Genomic DNA, 21169 nt, shown 5'->3' with positions numbered 1-21169 from the left:
GGAGGAAGGAGAGGCTCCGAACTGGGATGAGACATCTGTGGAAAATAGACAGTTCTTGTAAATAAAGACACAAGAATTCAGCACTACTGCTTGCTACTGCTAACCTTTATAGGAAAAGTTCACCCGTCTGGAAAGAAGAAAGTCATATACACCTAGGATAGCTCGGGGTGAGTAAAATATTCATTTTGGGTGAACTATTCCTTTAAGACCTTCTGGGAATCAATCTAAACCCTTGTTCACAATTCGATGCTCTTCATAAAGGTGTTCATACATGCTGTTATGGCAAGGCACACGGACTAAAATACCCAGATGAAGCACTTTACTTCTCCAAATGCTTGATTGGTGACTGTTCAATCACATCGAGGCAAACAAAGGTTTACAGCAAACAGTTTCTCCTGCTTTATTGTTAAGCTACTCAACTATATTACACTGAATTAAACCAGAAATCCTTCAAAATTAATCTTTGAGGTTTTAGATGAAAATCTGGACTTCATTAATATTCTTTGAGAGGTCGATACTGAGACTAAATCAATTATGCACCTAAGTCTCATGCCGTGAACAGGAAAGCGAGGGATGGATTGGCTTGACAGGCATAGTAATTCTACAAGAGAGCTGACCTCATCTGCTCTCGCTGGGCAGGACAGACACAGAGGCAATGAATTATGGAATCTGAGGTTTGTAAAGGGTCTTGTTAGTGCTTGTTAATAAGGGTGTAAATGTTAATTTAGATTACCGCTCTTCACTAAATCAAGCCATATATAACGAAATCTCTACAAACGGTGGGCTTTGGTTAAATTTAGTATGATTATTTAAAAATACAGATTATCAGAAATGCAATTGTAAGTGGAACTGTACTAACGAAAACAGGCTAATCATTTTGCATAAGGAATATTAAAACGGTAACGTATTTACTATAATTATTATGACACATTTTGGACGCTTCTAATCATGTTGATGAGCATCACACTTACCTTGTCACAGCGGGAGTGTAAAGGTAAAGAGGCGGGCTTGTGCTGAGGAGAGATTCCTGAACACCGACTGTGTCTGTGGGGCTGGGAGCTTGCTTTCGCCCTACTGATCTGTAAAGTTTAAAAAAATTTACAAAAACTTTCATGTTTTAGGTATGTTGAATATAATTAGTACAGTAGGGAGGTACATTTTTATTAAGCTCTATTGCAGCATCTGTCGTGGGATTTTTAATTATGTTTAAAGAGCGAAATCATGTTCAGTGTAAGTAAACAAAGGCAAGGCAGTAAATATCTGTAATAACATTTTGCTTGATCTGACAGAATGTTTGGGGTAAATATGTATATAAACAAAATGTAAAAATTTTTATTCAGCAAGAATGCAATAAATTGATCAAAAGTGAGAGCAGACTTTTATGATGTTACAAAAGATTTTCATTTCACATAAATGCTGCTCTTTTGAAATTTGTTGTCATTAAAGCATACTGAGATTCTGGAGCACAACTCTTTTCATTGTTGATAAAAAAAATGTATCTTAAGCATGAATCAGCGTATCAGAATGATTTCTGAAGGATTGTGTAAAGGTCTGAAAATTCAGCTTTGCCACTAAATTACATTTTGAAAACGTATTCACAAAGACAAACCGTATTTTCATTTGTAATAGTATTTCAGAATTTTGTACTGTATTAAATCAAAATGAATGCAGAACGCGTAAGAGACCTTCATTAATGAATCTTCCCGACTCCCAAACTGTACCGTGAGTGTAGTGACCTTATCCTACCTGTTTAATCATCAATGCCATGATGACTAAACCCCATAGCTTTCTCTGAAAACACTCAATAATACGGTAGAAAAGGACTTGTAAAGTGTATAGAGCTTTTTAGAGGTAGCAGACTCCACCCAGAGGAATTACATAAGTTCATCCACAAAGAAAACTATTCTCACCTCAAAGGGTGATTTAGACAGCTTTAAAGCTTGAATTATAGACAGGGTTTTACTGAATAATTCAAGCGCTTTAACAAAAAAATACAAGCATCACATTTAGACTTTTAAACCCTCTGGAATGCTGGCCCAGTTTACTTCTATTGTAAGTGTGTTACTCTGACCATGAATTCTGTTTTTTTAGGAAACAAGTCAAAAATTATTTTCTGTGCCAAACTGCCTCATGCCCTAATTGCTGTCGATTTGAACTTCAACTGAACTCAAACTTAATTCCTTAAGCTTCAATAAAACTCTAGGGACTTGGGTGTCCCTGATGGAAACCAGCAGGAATCCAGGATCAAACACATTTTGGAAACCGCACTTTCATTGACAGTACCTGAGCTTTTGGATGGCGCTTTCTTATTGATGCAGAGCATCTGAACCAGCGCTTTCTCTTCAGGCACACAATCAGTCCCGCCTACAGCAAGCAAAGGAGGGTGACCAGCGCGCCCACGGCCACAGCGCTGCTGTCAGCTGTTGTCACATAGGACAGCACGCACATTAATACACACACACACTCGCACATCTGTTGTACAGCACGGCACAGAATGGCACAGAGAGGAAAAACACAAGAAGTCAGAGTCAGGTTAGAAAGAAAAAGAATCGATCAACCTCCCTCTGTGTCTCCACCTGCATTGCTTTTACAAGCTGTCTCAAAGTTCTTGAATGTGTGCTGAGTGACATCTAAGCGCTGTGCTTCAGGTTTCCACTAGTAAATCAATGACGGTCCCATCAGTGCTGTTATGCTTTTCCACTGGAAAATCGTTTAATGGGCTTTGTAAGTACATTGTACTTTCGGGCTGCGCTGTTCTACCTAAGTGGCGCGGCTTGTCACAGAGGGAATGAAAGCGTTAGAGCTAGTGCACTTCCTCAAGCGATACAGCTGGGAAATCTGAATGCACAAAGGCCGTAAAAGTCGAAACAGACTTCATGCATGTTGGCAAACAGAAACGCTCCTAGTCAGGCAAAATGTAATGTATTCTGAAATAGGTCTAATATAAATAAATAAATATGCCATCGTGTAAACAAATTGCTTTGTTACTCTTGTAATTTGCTTTATGTAAAGTACATGCTAAATGCATAAATGTAAATGCATTTGTAAATGTATAACTTATCTGTCACTAAGGATGGTCAATTTTCATAAATTTGCTTCCTTTGTGTACAGCTGTTTCTGAAAATAAATACATATATTTTCGATATAATAATAGTTAATAAATGTTAATGCAAATACTTAATAAATGTAAATACTTTTGTAAATGTGTAACCTTATTGTGACTAAGGATGGTCATTTTGCATTATTTCTTTGTGTAGAGTTGAAATAAAGTTCAGAAAAATAAATAAATAAATAAATAAACAAATAAAGGTTTAAGAAAAGGCGGTTTTGTTCCATTTCTTTTGTGCTGAGTTGTCTGAAATTTCTTAGAATGATAGAGAACAACAGAAGTACAGACAGAGATTGACAGATTTGTAACTAATTTGTGGCTAAGGCCGCATTTGTTTCATTTCAAGTTAAAAGTTGTTTCTGTAATAAATTATGAAAAAAAAAAGAGTATGCTTCTGAACTTTGAATGGAAAGGAGCACAGAGGCACTGCAGCATGTCATGCAATGTTAGTGTAATGCATACTGCGCTAGCAGGTAATTGAAAAAGTGCAGTTGTCCGTCACTTTACCAGCTTGTCTCATTGGTCCGCTGTCGACGCTGCCGCCAAACCCCGTCCTATCACAGAAAGGAGGTGCCCAGTGAGCTTCACAGTGGCAATTCTTCTTGTTGTTACATTCCTGTAAACATAAAGCAACTGGCATCAATGCCACATGCAGCTCAAACCTCCTGATCAAATTTCCTGCTGGACATTATCAGCAACACCCCGCTGTTCAATGTTTATGAATTCTGGGGATAATGGTATGAAATCTCCTCATGAGCATTCAGTTCATGGTTGCTCTGTTCAATGTTGCATTCAAGGGCAACATTTTCCATTTTCACAAAAATGCATCAAATTTTTCCATCAGGTATATGTCAGGGGTCGCTGCATAAGTTGATTGATGTCACTTGATGTTTAAATCACTGTCTGCATATTATATGTCATGCAGCTACGTCTTTCCCCTACCATAAAAACATGAAGAAACTTTTCAGATTCTCAAACTCTCTCATCCAGCTTCCTGGTTTTAAAAACAGACCCTTCTCAGCAGACAGACTCTTAAATTTCAAGGATTAATGAGATTGTTCGTAGCCTTTTGTGGGGTTGATCTTGAGACCTCTCAAGACTAGAAACCAATGACCCCAGTGGTTTAGTATTATTCGAGGTCTTGGCTTTCAAGGGTGAGGCTCAAGGGGTCTAGTATTGGTCTCAGTATTTAGTGGTCTTCTATTGTTCTAGGCCTGGGCCTTTGAAGGGGTCTGATCCGGCTTAAAAACAACTAGCATTCGTAGCATCCAGGTTCTGGCAGAATGCTTACAGAGCTACCAACATCTTTATTAACAGTGATCAATCTGTCTTGCAGCGCAGATCCAGTAAGGAAATAGAACTTGGAGAAAAAATGGATGCAATTGCACAGCCTACAGACAAAAATAAGAATTCCAATTTAGGAAGCAAAAACAAGAGAGAATAAATAAAACATTACACGCTTGCACGCGCGTTCTCGGAGATGACAGTGGGTGCAAAATGCAAAAGACAATGCGGGGTGTTCTTGGCCACAACGTTTAACGACAGGCATTTCAGCAGTCCTCTGGCAAAACAGCGCATGTGCATGATGAATGGCACTTTAAATGGTACACAAATGAATTAAATATGACTCTTATAACCTTATTGGAATGACAGAGATTGATTTTGAAGTACCTCAACAGCTGAGACAAGCCTCAAGTCACCCAGCATGCTCGGAAAACAACGGTGTTTACCTAAAATCGAACTTATTCGAATGTTGTTTTCTATATCTTTATGATTTTATTTCTTGAAACACAAAGTGAAGTTTTTGAGAACGGTGCAAGCTGCGATATTCTATAGGAGAATATTGAAATGTTAAGCATAGGAAAGGGACATATTAACGGTTCCCTACATTCCTCCTCATTATCCAGTTTTTCCTGGATAAAAGAAAGTCATACGGGTCATACAAGAAAAAAAAAGCAAGATTAGTAAATGACAGATTTTCATTTTGGGGTGAACTATCCCTTTAAATGTATCAAGCTTCCATGAATGACCACGACTGACACAAGGTTATGATGTAATCTAATTTAGAACAGTATCAGTGTCTTATCTCTGCTTTTAACTGCTATTTCATTCGAATTTGTAATTCAGTAATCTAGTTCAAGTGAAGTTATAGTGTGTGCACCTAGTTAGCTAAGTGCTATTATGGGCACATGCTGTCCCCCCGGCAGACAGCTATAATGTAATGAAATGGACATTTCTGTAAAAGGCGAGACTTTCAGTGGAGGGAAATAATTTGCGCTGACTTACTGTCTCATGCTCCCTACTCCAATATGAGCCTAATGCCTGATAACTAATGTCAGAAAAAATTAAAGAGATTAAAAAAAAACTTTTCCAGCAGATTTGAGGAAATTTCTCGACTGACAGTGGAAGCAACCTTTTACCCCTCTTCCATATAATTTCCAGAGCACTTGTGCACTCCGAAGACACTGACATTCTGACACTGCCTGTTCAAACAGATCTGTTATGATGAGAGAGAGAAAGAGAGAAATACAGGTTAAGAAATAAACATATATATTATTGGCTTTAATTACCGGTCGACTGATTTTTTTATTTTATGTACGGTAAGAACATGTAACTTCACATGCTGTAAAATAGAGCGCAAATTAAATTTACGTATTTGCTTAAAACCAAAGAAATAATCATAATAAGGTTATAATATTTTACTAAGCCAAACACTCAGTGGCAGCGGAGTGATATGTATAATTAACTAACGGTCAAGGTGATTCGTGAGTCCCCGGAATGAGCCTGTGTTATTAGTTTTACCGGTCGTTATCTGGGAATAACAAACTATGAAATGTGGCGACTGACCAATCAGAATCGAGTATTCACAGAAAAGTCGCGGTAACAACATACGATGTTGAAACTGACACGCTGGTGAGGTTAATGATCAAACAAACTTAACACGAAAGCAAAACAAATGGTCAATGAAAAGCGATAAAAATGGCTAAATATAATCTCAGCCTAGCTGATAAACCAATAGCATAATTTCGATGACACAAATAATCTCTAAAATGATTTATTGTCGTACCATTCCTCAGCGCACTTAGTGCCTGCCAACACCAGTCCTGGATCAGGCATATCGCCACCCAGGTACACATGTGTCCCGGGCGCACAGAAGACGCCACCCTCCTGCAGAGGTATGTTGGTCTCTATGGAAACCGCATTGGTTCCGATCACCGGCCTGTTGGCACCTCCTTGGCACTGGAATTTTCCACACCTAGCATCCCTGTTTAAACCACGAGACAAAATACAAGAAGTGAGCATGCCACAACAAAGCTAAATGTTTTTACACTGAATAAATGCGATAAGGCGATAAAACGCATGGAAAACCGAGAGAGAGATTGTGTTGTCTTGAGGTAATCTCGCTTTTCACACCCTCTCACTCATCTGTGAGGAGCTAAGAGTGTAATTGAATAGTGACAAGAGATTACATGCAAAACCATGGGGCTGCCACAGTCTCTGAATAATAATGTCACAGCTACAAAGAAATTAATAAAATTACATTCATTACAACGTGTTTGATGGGCCATCCCATAATAATTAGACAGCAAGTGATATGGAATGAATCAGAACAACCTTAAGGAATATTTATTCTCCATTTTACACTTAACGTTCTTTTATTTTAATATTCTTTTTGTTTGAGAATGGGCATGCACACAGCTATTTCCTTGTCAGTCACTGGTTCTAATTATGCACGCTTGTATCGATACTATAAAAGCTAAGCTTTTGCATTTGCCGAGGTACCACAAAAATTAAGCTGAAAACGTTACATGGCAAGCAAAGAAATGGTTTAACGAATAAAAGAGGACGGTAGTATCAAATAAGCAAAACGAAAAGCAAAGCAGAGACAAACAAAACTAAATGATCAAAGCAAAATAAATGAAGCAGAACATACACAGAAACTAAATAGAAAGTGTAGTTTTGCCAATCGAGCAAAACGACAAAAACAAGTACAAAACAAAAGGCAAATAATGTAAAATTGAAGAAAATTTGAAAAATCAATGTAATCGTATGGTAAGAAAAAGATTGTAGTGCTGTAGTATCATGACTCTAACTGTACCTTGCTTGGCATTTAGCAAAAGAACTTTTGGAGTCTTTTCCACAATTTCCATAGGATCACCTGCAGAGTTTACTCTTTCAAAACAGATTCCCGGGCAGGTTTTGCTCCTGGAAAACAAGAAAGAATGAAAATAAAACAGCATAAGGAAATGTGACATCAGTACACTCCTTCCATCTTGTTTCAGCTTGTATAAAAACCAAAAACAGATGAAAGACTAACATATGTCAGACTGTGGCCTGATCCTTTGGAAGTATGAACAGACATATGGAATAAATAACAGCAATCAGTGTGAGCTGTATTATTGCTTGAGCTTGCCGTGAATGAATGCATGCTGGAAGTTCTGGTTTGACAATGGTTACATATAGAATTACAGCGCTAGAAATATATGATTAATGAAATATATACCAAGGAACCCCACAATCAATTTTAGTCAACCAAATAAGCCTAGGAACCCTGCAGATATCCGTGATATTGAATCTACAGAGGTACCAACCTGGTCCTCACAGAGTGATGCATTGCTGCTCATGAGTCTGACAGATGCCGTGTAGCAGTAACCATCCATATTGTGGCACGCGTGTCCGCTGTGCAAGTACACATTGGCAGGGCAGTGGGGGATTTGTTCCAAAGCAGAATTCGGTAAGTCACAGGAGTTACTGGACTCTCTGGCAAGGAGTCCCAGCTGGTTTTAACTGCACAGACACACAGGAACAAAAAGGCTTAAGACAACAACAGAGAGCCAACCTAAAAAGTGCACTGTGTCACCTAATGGAGATTTCTTCAAAATAAAGCAAAGAGAAATATACACTCAACTTCAATGCAAGCACTATGGGATAAACTCAAAGTCACGCAGAGACAAGCTTTGCATGAATTACAAAGACAGTAGTCAGTAGTTCATGGAAAAAGCTCTCCAAAAACGATTCCTTAACTGGCACTAAGAAACTAAATACGGTCCGAGAAAGTGGCAAGATTAAATTCTTTTAGTTGCTATTTTCATTTAACGAAGCACTATGTTGAAAGCTTATTGTAGTTTGTTGTAAAATCTGCGCGAACACGATCCCTGTTCTGGGGTCTGTTCCGGGAGGGCCCTGCTCTGGCTTTTTTCCCAGTAAGTGAACGAGCCAGCGCCAGATTTATGTGTCTGGAGGCCTGAGAGGAAACTGAGTGACTATGTTTGGAGTGCAAATGTTGGTTCATGTTACACTTATTAATGGGGCAAAGAGAATGCGATTTCCACGCCTTTATATTACACACAGAGAAAGAATGAATGAAGAGGATAGAGGGACAAGAGAGATTCACAAAAGTACCTGGCAGCCTTCACAGCACTGTCCATGGGCACACACAGCATCTCCCTTGAGGGTGCAGGCTAGTGAAGCGTTGCAGCAGGGATTCAGACACTCCTGAAGAAAACACAGGGATGACGACAGATTTGAAGGCACGTGTGTCACTGTATCAACTAGTCACTCATAGTACACTTTATTTAACTGTAGTCCTGAGTTTAAGCAAGACAAAAGAAATAAACAGGCAAAACAAGCAGAGTAAACAAAGAACAACCCAACAAAACTGAAAATAAAGTATGAAAAATAAAAACAAAGCACAAAACAGGGCAAGTAAACAAAGAACAAAAAGTAAAAAGCAAAGCAAACAAAGCATCGGCAAAAAATGAAAAAGCAAAATAATACTAAAAATTACAAAAAGCTTAGAATATTTTAATAGAGATCGCTTAAGTGAAGATGGTTAATTGTCAAAATGAAGTTGGATAATTGTATAAAATGGCCAAAAAGCTGAATTACAATTGTTTTAAATGCAGGAAAACCTTGACTAAATATAATAAGCAGACTTTAAGGAAAAATAAATGCTACAATAGCACAGGCTGTGACCCTTTAATTTGATATTAGATAATTAGGGGTTACAGAAAACAATGGGAAAAAGTCTGAACAGTCGCCCAGTGTGATCACTGTATTAAATATTAGTTCCAGGTGTGGAGCTCATATTCTTTTAGGAAATTCCCTTCTGTCAACCGGCTCTTTGCATCCATGGTAACAAAAAAAAAAATTTGGAAACGTTACTGTAGGTTTGTGTATGCGAGTGCGTCGACATGGTCTGGTTTAAATTAGTGGTCCATGCATTGTTCTGAAAAAAAGATGTTGTTTTCTCAAACTCTGAACCCCTGGTATCAGTGAACCGTGTTCATGTGTGTACGTGTCTAAGTGAGTGACATCATCACTGACCCGAGACTGGAAGTGATGGGAACGCCAGAGTCCAAGCACAATTGAAGGAAAGAGGACATTTATCTCAGAAAAGAGAGGGAGAGAGGAAGAGGTGAATTTTGAAGACTAAAAATCATGTTTTGTTGCTGTAGTGAGGCATAGTGAGCTTTGTTCTTCTCCAAAAGTACACAAGAAGCTCATTAAGGCCTCAAGCACTAAAATGTAGCTTCATACACCACACACACACACACACACACACACACACACAACCTCTATGGACTTTTTATTCCTCTCTTTCACTCCTTTTCTCCCACTCTTAACAAGGTCCTGGTGTGGAAGGTGCTGGAGGGTTGGGCTGGGTTCGGTCAGTCTCTGGCTCCAACTGCTCCTCAGAGTCACAGAAATCTCTTTACAGACCTGCTGTTTTCTCTAAACTACCATCACTAGTGTGAAACGATGGGGGATGGGCTTCTCTCATCCTTCTACCCAACACTCAAGACCCGCTGCTGGGCTTCCTCTCTGCTCTTTACCCGCTTCCTCCCTCGTTCCCCCCGGTGAGATCACTGGAGCTCACGGGTGCCATTCTGAAGCAAACTTTCCCCTATAACAAGATCCTAGACTTTAAAGTTCAGGCCAGGCTTTTTTCCTCAGGTCTGCATTGACACAATATGCCTGCATGACATCTAAATTACATAGACCATTTTTGAAGTCTCCAGTTCCATTACTACATGATATTTAGGGACATTTTAGTATTTATTTATAGGACAGAAGAGACAGACAGGAAGGGAAACAGAGAGGTGGAATGGGATCAGGCCGCACAGATGACGTCGTTCTGGACTCGAACCCGGGTCCTAATAGCTCTTTTACGTCACAAACTCTGACGGGAGCTGCAACATTTATTTGAATAGGTCAGAAATGCACAGAACTTTCCTGTGCAGAATATTTAGCTGTTTTTAGGGCATTAATGATTTGAAAGTAAATGGAATTTCACACTATGAATCATTTCAAAGACACCCTGCAGTAATTGAAATAAGATTAGTGACATGGCAGTCGCTTTTTCTAATGCAGTACTTTTAGAGGGTTTTTTTTCACTGTAATTTTTATATTCAGTAATAACAGTGCAGCTGGCATTTTATATGCATCCCATTTTATATTTATAAATGATCTAAAAATATTTTTAATTTCATTTGGAACCAAAAATAAAGCTAGCGTTAAAAAATAAGAAAAATCTGACTACTAAAAAGTAGTATATGTATAGTTCAAATCTATAAACATAGGAACTGGCCCCAACTGGCCTCCAAAGGTTTTTTTTCCCATTCTGTCATGTATGGGGTTTTGGTCTCTTGGCGCTGTCTTGCTTAGATGCGCATTTAATAGAAAATGAAGTGTTTAATCAATATACATAACTATCACTCTATTTCCTATTCAATACTGTTAAGTGCTTTGACATAAAATGTACTGTTAAAAGCGCTATATAAATAAAAGCGATTCACTGACATTTACTGACATATCCATATCGAAAGCCATGATTTAGCCTGTGAATATTAAACGGACCAAATCAAATTCCAGACATCACCAAAGACTAGATATGGACCTGGTTCAGATCTGCTAATCCTAGCAGCGGTCTGCTTTGTTGTGACGTAAAAAGGTCTTTGATGTGTGTGAGTCTTCATACCTCCTCTCTCCGCAGTCACACTCCTCTCCTTCCTCAATGTAGCCGTTGCCACATTTTTGTCCCCCGTAGAGCATTTTGACTTCAGGCATATTGTATAAACACATGCCCACCCCCTTCTCCAGACTAGCCACCAGATCCTTCTTACTACACGTACTGAACACCGTGGGGAACGGGTACCTGTTCACAAAGAAAAAAAGGGAAAGTGAAAATTTATTAAATATATATTTTATTTATTATTTATTATGTTATCCCCATCGGGCTTCTTACTTTAAATTTCATTTATTTTTTGTACATTTTTAAATTACAGGCATTTATTTATTATTTATCTTTTGTTTGTTTAGAATTTTTATTAAGGATTTCATATTGTCATGTCTCTGGACTCTTTGTTTATTGTTTTTGTCTCGTGCCATGTGCTCTCTGTGCCCTACCTTCCTATTAATTGTATTATTGTCTTCAGCAGTGTCTTGTTAATTTAGTCAATTACCTTGTGTATTTAAGTCCTGTGTGTTTGATTTCACGCTTTGGCCGAACGTCGAGGTTACCTACATGTGGTTTATGTCCTGTCTGCCTGTATATATTATTTTGCCCGTTATTGGATTAAATCATTTTAAGTTTATTTAATTCTCGAGTGCTCCTTCTCCCGCCAAACCACATATATTTTTTGGTTTATTTTATTTCATTTTTTTGTGTTGGTTTTATTTAATGTAATATTTTATAAGTTAATAACATTTTCTCATGAGGTCAGCAAACTCTCATCTGAACAATCATGCTGGTCAATCATCTTTACTAACTTTGTTTTGCTGGTTAACAGCATGTCCACACAAGTCATAAGCAAGCCTGGACTCACGCAAAGGCTCTTTTGAGCGGTAATCTTAGCCAATAAAAAGCTTCCCACCAAATGTTTGTTTAGCCAAATCAATTTTTAAAACTAAAGGATTTTAGCAATAACTTAGTATTAAGAGAAAAAGAGGCCACTGGATATAATGGTGCATAATCTCAGCAACCCAGCCAAGCATAAAAAGTTTCAAGTGTTCAAATTCCCAAAGTCATTACTGGCATTACTTCTACAAGCAGAAAAATGACAACAAAACAAAGCGAATTAGCATATGACCTTCCACCGTGACATTCACGCCCGGGTCCTCTACGTGATAGAACACTAAGCCAGCTAAGCATAAGCCCATATGGTACTATTCATGTTAATTCATCAGTACCGATACACGATTATAAACAAACCAGCACCGGGTGTGACTCAGCCTGACCGCGGTCACTGCAGAGGCCAAGTGGACACAAAGGCAGAGCTCTTTCAGATGAAGCAGAGCAGCGGACGATCACATGACAGCCTCGGTCTGGGGCGGCTGCCTCGGGCAGGGAGCGAGACGAGGTGAGATATCTGAGAGGAGAGCAAATGAAACTCATTTGGGTCTGGGCTCTGCTCACTGGAGAGCACTGCAGAAGATCCTTCATGGTCTGTTGCCAGAGTCTTCAGTTCACTAACTCACCCCAACAAACAAGCTAAACAACAAAGTGCGTATTTGCTATGCACTCATAAATATATAACGCTGAATAAATGGATGTCCTTGAATTTGTGTGTTTTCGAAAAAGCGAAAGCGGCTCTTCCTGCAGATTAATAGTGTATGCATGCATGCATGTGAAGAGAGGATTAAAACATTAATAATCATAAGGTTAATGGGTGTTACATGTCTGTGCTGAAAAATTACAGCATATGGTTATGTTTGGTAATAACATTGAAACATTATATATATATTTATGTTTCTTGAAATAAACTAAAATGATATTAAGGAAACTAAAATTATATATTTTTTAAAATGTCAAATTTCCATATATACCGTATATAAATACAAATTGGTACGAAATTCAGCAATACTTCAATAGTAATTTAAAGTAACATTTTAAAGCATAAAAAAATAGTCGGGTGATAAATAAAAGAAATATTCAAGTCAGGTGTAAGCAAACGTGACATTGAGCATGTTTAATTGAATTTAAATTATAGTTTATTGCTTTTTATATTATTTTATGAAGTTCCCATAAGATCCTAATTTAGTTAATTTATTTAGTTTAATTTTAATTTAAAATGTATGGCAAAGGACCATTTTAAAGTGTTAGATTACACAATAATCAGTTGAAGAAAGAAATAACATTTTTTTATGCAAATTTTATTCAGATTATTTAATTTGTAATAAACAACACTTACTACAGTAGTCAGTGATTATTTTAATAATTTATTATTTCAATAAATTATATATTTCTATGATACAAATATTTATTTATGCTGGTTTTGGAGTTGGAAAAACTGCTCTCTTGACTATAAAGCTGACTGACCAAGTATTTCTAGCTGGTTAAGCTAGTTAAACAGCCTGATAGGGATAAGAAAACGATTGCATCTGAAGCATAACATGCCGCAAAAAACTAAGTACTTTTACTGTTTTATTCAACAGAGTGGATACTCATCCCTACCAAGCTCTTCAGTGCTGAATAATATTTCCAGCTAATGCCACAATCTTTCATCCACATCAAAAACGGTTGTCAAACAGACGTGTGCAGCCACATGCATGTCACATCCCTCTCACTTTCATGCACCCTTGACCGGAGCCTTTGAAGAGTTTGCTGATGAACTCTCGCGCTTTTAACACCTCAGCTCTGTCCGCTGGGACCCGACTGTTTCGCCGCCACCCGCGCTCATCAAAGACAACCTCAGCGCTCACCTTCAGCGAGCAAACACAGGAACACGGGCCTGAATCAAACATCCATGACTCAGACAAGAAGCCGTTCTGTCATCGGTGCCAGTATGGCAAAATAAACTCTGCAGATGAAAGAGAGGAAAACGGGAGGGAAGGATGGAGGGAGGTGTGGGGAGGAGAAACTGTTTGCCGGGAACATCTGCGCTCCCTGGGGGTAAGTGACTGCTTGTTTGGGGTTTTGTGGTGGGAGCCAAACGCATGGAGGTGGACTCTGGACTCCTGCGAGGGGGTTTCTGGGTCTGTCCTCATACTTCCCCCTGTGTCCTCACTGCACCCTGCCTAAAAACACAACACCCCGGACTGTAGAGTATTACTCATTGGTTTCTCTCATTTCATTTAAGTATCTGCTTTGTTTCTCTTAAAATGTCTAAAGCAGACAACAATGAGACAATCGAAGACATAAATGACTGCAAATGACATAGATACGAACAAAAATTAAATAAATAAAAGAATTAATAAAATAAATGTAAAAATTCTGAAAGAATTCTTATCAGAAACTAAAAATCTGATCTGATAATTTATTTAAATATTGAATTAATTAAAAAAAATATATAAAAAATAATAATAATAATAGAATCTTATAAGATTAACTTTGATATAACTTTTTGGTATTTTGTTAAATCTGATTTGATGTAATTATTTATTCATATATTTATAGATGGATGAATGTGTGTGTCTGTATTTATTGTTAAATACAGAGATAAATAAAAATTAGTGAATGAATAAGCAAATAAATAATTTCTTTCTTTCTATGTATGTACAGTATGTATATGTATGAATGTATGTATGAAAAAACAGTTTTACAGTTTTTTCAACTGTGTAAACACAAAATCTTATTTGTCACACAATTTTGAAAAACCTGACACTCAAACACCAGAACAACCAAATCTCCAAAACTATACACTATAAAACAATTTTTGCAACACACAATTCTCTATGTAACACAAAAATCTAACAAGAACTAATATTACAGCAAATGCTACAGTGTTTTCAAAGGTTTGCTTTTGAGACGTGCTTATGATATTTTGAATGCAGTGCTTTATTTAGCAAGAGATGTGAGGTATTTTGCATTTTGTGTGTGCAATACATGGAACTGTGCGTAAAGTTTTGGGGGGAAAGGCAAAGTTTTTAAATGCGTGTAACAAACTTTAAATGACTGTGTTAAACATGCAATATGAATTAATGCCCCCTTTCAGACCTCATTTTGAAAAAAACTAGTCTAAGAGAAACAATCAAGACATTAAATAGATTGCATTTTGACTTCTCTTTATTATAGGACTGCACATACACCATCATAATTCACCCACAAAAGAAACAGACAGACCTCTATCGAGACTTCAGTGCTTTATTGCGAATCAACAAAGTCAGTTTAGTGACAATAAAACAGACACAAGCAATTTAGCCCCAAAACACTGATTTGCAACAAGCCCCTGGTATTCTGCAATTCTCACAGATGCCAGCAGTGTAGCAGTGCTGGGGCACAATCAAGCGCATGCGAGTTTTAATGCCGCCTTTAAAGGGATTACAGTTGAAAGAGACCAATCAGTAGGGGCGTCTGGAAGTAAAAGTCATGACATTTGCAAATGGAAGCGACACACACTGTATCTTAAACACCCTAAGAAAAAGCTAATGATCCAAAAATGACATTTAAGGGGTGTTGTAGTTTGTGCAATGAGCCGTTTGCAGCAGCGAGGGCTAGAATAGTAATGTGACAGAGGAAAGGACTTTGGTTTAAAGAGGGATTGGCATTGGGGACAGAGAGCTTGGAATGGCACGGGCTAAGCTCGGAGAAGCTGGCATCAGGTCAAGTGGGTTAAGCGCACTTGGCGTGGTGAAGAATGGCGGATGCAAAAGCCAGATTGGTTTGTATGGCCTGGCATGCAGAGATGGTTTGAGGCACACATGAGCATGAGATTTGCGTGCCAGTCCACTCTCAAAAAGTGCTGTTGGGATAAGAGTGAGCACAGATACAGCCATGCATAAAAAACACATGCAAACAAACACATGTCCGTATTTACATAGCGCAATCAAAGCTTTTACTCTTCACTCAACTTTCCTGATTACCAAATGATTTGCTCTGTTCCCAGCATCTACCCGACCCCTAAAGCCCTCCTTATCAATTCAAATTTGAGCACACAACAAATCCTTCCTGCCTAAACTGCACTTTTCTTCTTTTCCCCAGTAAATCACTGCCGCAGACGCACAAAAATCCACAGAGAACTCCTGCAGTCTACCCTGTCAAAACCTCTTTTCTCAACTCAAAGATCTGCTTGCATCTGAAACTTTAACTGCTATCATTAAGCATCTGCTTCATAATTCTCGCTAAGCGAAACCACATCTTTTCCAAGACTATTGAGCACTACAATGAACCCAGATGCTGATTACGGTGTAAATTATTCTGAAATTACACGCCTGCTGTCCTCTCCTAAGCGAGTGTGCTTAAACATTTTGATATATTTATGAAACAGTGAGATGTTGAGTGTTTGCAGAAAACCAATGGCTCTAATCAATCTCGCTCGCGCTGTTGGCAACTCTGATCTGAGGCCAGTGCACCTGCTGTGCTTTAGAGATCTTTAAATTACAGGGCAGGGGTGAGAAAAGCCCCGACGCAACTAGCTACAACACTGCACTTAGCAGAACACAAGAGGTAAATGTTGAAAACAAGTCAGTCGGAGGGGAATGAAAGAAATTAAAAGACTAGCAGGCTGGTCGAAACTGGTTTGAAGCCGGTCAACCAAACACTTGTTTTTGATGTAGATAACTGGATACTTCACTCCAAAAAAACCAAAAAATCAGGGTGAGGGTGTCATGACGTTCCAAACCTGATCTCTTTCAAAAAACGTACCAATTCATTTTGAATGTACTCCAGTGAATTTTGGTCTGAAGCTTTCAAGCTGAGGCTTTCAAGACACAAAGCATCACAGAAGTATCACAAAAGTGCAATATTCAAGGCTGAAACCATAAAATAGGAACAGAATAAAATGCACTTGACATCCATCTTAGTTCTTCTGGAAAACATAAAAAAATATATATATATTTTGTGTTCTGATGAAGAAAGAACATTGTATGTGTTGACTCGGACTGACATAACGAGTAAACGATGACAGGATTTTGCTTTCAGGGTGAACTGTCCTTTTAAGAATCCACTTCCAAATATCCAACTTAAACCAACCAACTTAAAATATCAAACCTGGTTCTTCTGACTGGAGGTGCACTTGAGGTCCAACTAGATGCATGAGATGCATAAGGCTCGGCTGTTGTTTTAGATTATGGAGGGTGTTCACACACGCAGAAACACACCCCGATGAGTATTGTTTCAGCTGAGCTTGCGTGTTACCCACGTATTCCTGGAAACAACTGAGCATTCCTGATTCCTGAGCAATCTCCTGGACACTGAACCTCTCTTCAGTATGTCACAGAATTCCAAACGTTCAGATTTCATTTTGGGAAATGTCAGAGCTGCCTGGTTCCCGGTCAAACCATGATGACATCTGATATCATAATACACACACCCTTGCATGACAAAGTGTTTAAAGAAACACTCAGAAAACCATAAAACATACCAAACCAAACTCCATAAACATACCCATAATTCACAGCAGTTTCCAGCTGAAATGAACACTTGGGGCAGTAAAACACTAATAAGATTTATTCCTATTTACCCAAAATATGATACAGCGTCAGGTTACCGATTAATTAATACTTATCTTTTATAAAGGTTCCTTGAATGGTACTATGTTATGACTTCATATATCACTTTTAGCATAATGCAAAATTTGTAATCTAAAGTATTTTGACATTTGCATCACGTAACCAGCTCATTATGTACGGATTTTCTGGCATAGTAAACATGCTCGGTAGCTCCCCTGGTACAACATCATACAATTAACAAAGAAACAGTTTGAAGAACCAAACTACAGTGTCATGGTTGCTTCAGTAAGTGTATTTTTATGTGATGTTAGCTTTTGGTAACACTCTCAGTTGCAATATGTTCAACAACTAAAGCAATAAAACATTGGCAGATTCATTTTCATCTGTTTAGGATAAAGTGCCACTTACTGGACAATTCACTTTGAAAGTGTTGTGAAACATGTAAGAAGCTACATATTTCACAAAAATGTCACCACAGGCACTTTTTTCCCAAGAGCCTTCACTAAATCCATTACTTATAAATGACATAAATATTTAAACGTTTGTGCACACACACACACACACACACACACAATCTTTTGCATTAACCTGCCTGGACAGTTTCTAAGTGATAGAAAAAAAAAATCTGCAATTCAACGTCATTTGCATCTAGACTTTTTCAAACCACCATTCTGACTTTGACCTATTAGAGCTGTTACGCTATCAGCAATAGGTGCGGAATGAGGAAATTAATGTCTGTTTAATCAGCCTCCTCCGGCGACACAAACTGATTCAAAGTTGGGCTCTATTGTTCTGCCTGTCGTTTAGAAGATAACACCGCCGTTTGGGATTCAGTGTGTGGCCGCCTCAATAAAAGGTGAAAGCGATACCCATTGCGATAACATCTGATGTGCTCTTTCCAAAAGGCCATCTGACATGCTTAATATTATTGGCAAACGCTCTTCCCTCATCTGCTCTGTAGTGAAGATACAGGCAGAGATTGTGTTAGGTAAGAAGTGAAATCACAATGTTTAACCTCCTGCTGAGAGCCTTACACCTCGAGCTAAGATATATGCTGTGCTTGTACTTTGGTGCCTTTCAAGAGTAAGTTAGTCCGCCTTACGGTCATCTCGGTTGCATCCCTGACAGCAATTTCCAGTTTTGCATTTATCGTTCCTGTCTAACTGAATGAGGAAACAATAACATACAGTGGGGTTACAAATTTTGAATTGGATTTATACGTAAGTCAGATTAGCTCTCTAAATCGAAGGCATCCTTTTCTTTGAGGCGCCATGTTGAGCAATACAATTTCCTCCATTCGTTTTCAAACGAATGACTTTTCGCTTCCTCAAACTATTGTTTGCCGCAAATGTTGGCTATTGTATTGGTTAAAACATTAAGAAGCAGACAATAACTTCCTGTTTATGCTTTAGCCTGCTCTCTTAATTTCTATTTTTGTCTCTGCATTATTCTTTGTTTTGTCTGTTTGTCCTGTCTGTCAGTCCATCTTATTCATTCTCATTTGCAATTGTTTTTGCAATTCTGCTGAGTTTCCAGCTCTGAATCTCTCAGACCGTATGGTATTGTTCGTTCGATGCTGCGGATAGAATACTGGGGCTGAGAGCTCGCAGCAGCTGTCAAAAAGAGAAAAACGCTGCGTGCAAGATCATGAATTTCTCATGTTTGAACTTTAAAATAGATCCTTGCAGAGTAAGAACAGCGCAACACATCCAGCAACAGCAGGAAAAGGGTTTTGAGGAACTGAATAAATCAGAGCCAGATTGTGTGCTTTGTTAGAGCCAACTTACAGGAGGTTTATTTAGGCAGTCAAAACAGCATGGAAACAAAGAAACAAACATATGGAGAAAATGAAAACTAAGAATGTTTTTTTCTTTATACCTGCATCTGTGTGTCTATTTTTATCTGCAAATAATGATTCTTTATCAGTATTTATCTCAACTTTTCTAGTACAAATATCTTATCCTTAAATTGCCCCTGTTTTGGGTAATGTTCATATTTTGATTTTGGGAGTCCCTAACAACAGGTTGACATGCATGCAAGATCAAAAAACACAAGTAACTTCTTAAAGCAAATCTTGTAATTTAGGTATATTTTTTAATATTATTATTTTTTATTCACACAGTATCTTAAATTTAGATTATACATTTCAATTCAATGCTACAATTGTTTTTGAAAGACGTCTCTAATGTATACCAAAGCTGTATTTATTTAATCAGCAGAAAGTAATTATCATTAGCAGTAGTAATTATTATTAGTATTATTATTGTTATTAAATCATTTCTGTTTAATATATTTAAAATGTAGTTTTTATCATACATTATTCCCGACTTCAGTGTAATATGATCCTTCAGAAATCTTTCTAATATGCTGATTTGATGTTGTGCTGCTCAATATTCTGTGGAAACTTTTTCAGTAACTGAAAAATAACTTTTAGTAACTTTCAGTTCAGAGTAACAGCCTTTATGTGAAATGTTGATATGAAATATGAAATATGAAACAATTAATACATGCTGAATAAAGGTATACATTTCTTCGACAACAACAAAACATCTTAAATCAAATTTTCTGAACGGTATTGTATATTCTCTAAAAACTTAGCAAAATATTTAGCCTCAAAACCTTTAAAACAAGACCAAAACATTGATTAAAAAGGGGCTTTTTAGCCTACCCATGGGCTTATAGTATATTTGCATATAGTAGATCTGTTTTTGTGTCTTTGAGACCGCGTGTGTCCATAAGTTTCGGCCTTTAGGGTTGAATAAACTCAGGAAGTCTGCAATTCTCCCATGGGAAGCGAAAAAATAGGCCAGCATTTTCCTGACTCTGCAATAGTACACAGCTTCTCTGATACAACAAAGTCATGTGCGCTGCCCCTAAAACAACGCAAAACAAACCCTACATGAACCTATCAGAAGCAGACACCAAACTTCAGCTAAACTGTGACCTCAAAACCCCCCAATGACGCTGCAATGAACAATGTGCGAGGAGCTATTTTGAAAAGTGGGGACAAGCTTTAGCACTCCAGCATTCTTTTAAAAGCACCTTCTTTTTACAGAAGCGCCACGTCCTTTTAAGTATTTATCCATTGCGCTGCTGGAGAATTTGGAGCTATGAATCTTTAAAGAAAAAGAAAAAATGATGTCAACCTCCCCACGGTACCTGTGGCTAAAATAGATGACAAAACAGCTCTCCTGACTTTTCCCCTAAGGTAGCTTTAAAAAGCCCAGAGAGGTTTCTTCCCAGCATGTTGTCTTGTTGTCATAGAGCAAATAATGGGAGAATAGGGTTCTGCTGTTTGTTATGGCAGTCATCCAGGGTCGAGCAGCGGTCCAACAAAAATATCCCCCCTATAAGATAAGACAGCCACAGCAGAGAGATTGCAAACCGGTCACAGCTGAGAGCGGACAGATGATTACTGGTGACTGACTTGTGCGATATGAGTGAAACTGTAAACCTCAGCCTTTCTTTAGATTGAACTCACAAGCGCCACAATTCTGATTCTGGAATATCTCAAAAGCACTAGAAGATAATGCGCGTCTTGCTTGCCAAGAGTGTTGCATTTTAAGGCTACAAAATTAGTTTTAAAAATATAAAGTTTGATTTGTATTTAAATTGAATTTTGGGGTATTGGCTCTACAATACACCTAACAAAAATGAGAAATCCTCCAT

The 21169-nt window shown here is 38.0% G+C and overlaps 1 protein-coding gene across 1 annotated transcript in view; it reads right to left on the bottom strand.

Moving 5' to 3' along the window:
• Nucleotides 1-3014: 3014 nt before the first annotated feature.
• Nucleotides 3015-21169, bottom strand: part of adam12b (ADAM metallopeptidase domain 12b) — a 66907-nt gene continuing 48752 nt past the window's right edge. The window contains 12 exon segments of the mRNA XM_043263209.1: nt 3015-3117; nt 3617-3725; nt 5530-5549; nt 5552-5608; nt 6169-6374; nt 7209-7263; nt 7266-7312; nt 7698-7752; nt 7755-7872; nt 7874-7897; nt 8513-8611; nt 11096-11267. Of these exon segments, the coding sequence (XP_043119144.1) occupies nt 3068-3117; nt 3617-3725; nt 5530-5549; nt 5552-5608; nt 6169-6374; nt 7209-7263; nt 7266-7312; nt 7698-7752; nt 7755-7872; nt 7874-7897; nt 8513-8611; nt 11096-11267 (1012 nt within the window). The 3' untranslated portion in view covers nt 3015-3067.

Source organism: Puntigrus tetrazona, chromosome 17 (genome assembly GCF_018831695.1).
Source record: "Puntigrus tetrazona isolate hp1 chromosome 17, ASM1883169v1, whole genome shotgun sequence".
NCBI lineage: Eukaryota > Metazoa > Chordata > Actinopteri > Cypriniformes > Cyprinidae > Puntigrus > Puntigrus tetrazona.
The sequence above is the reverse complement of the archived record's forward strand: the minus strand, read 5'-3'. Positions and strand labels throughout refer to the sequence as shown.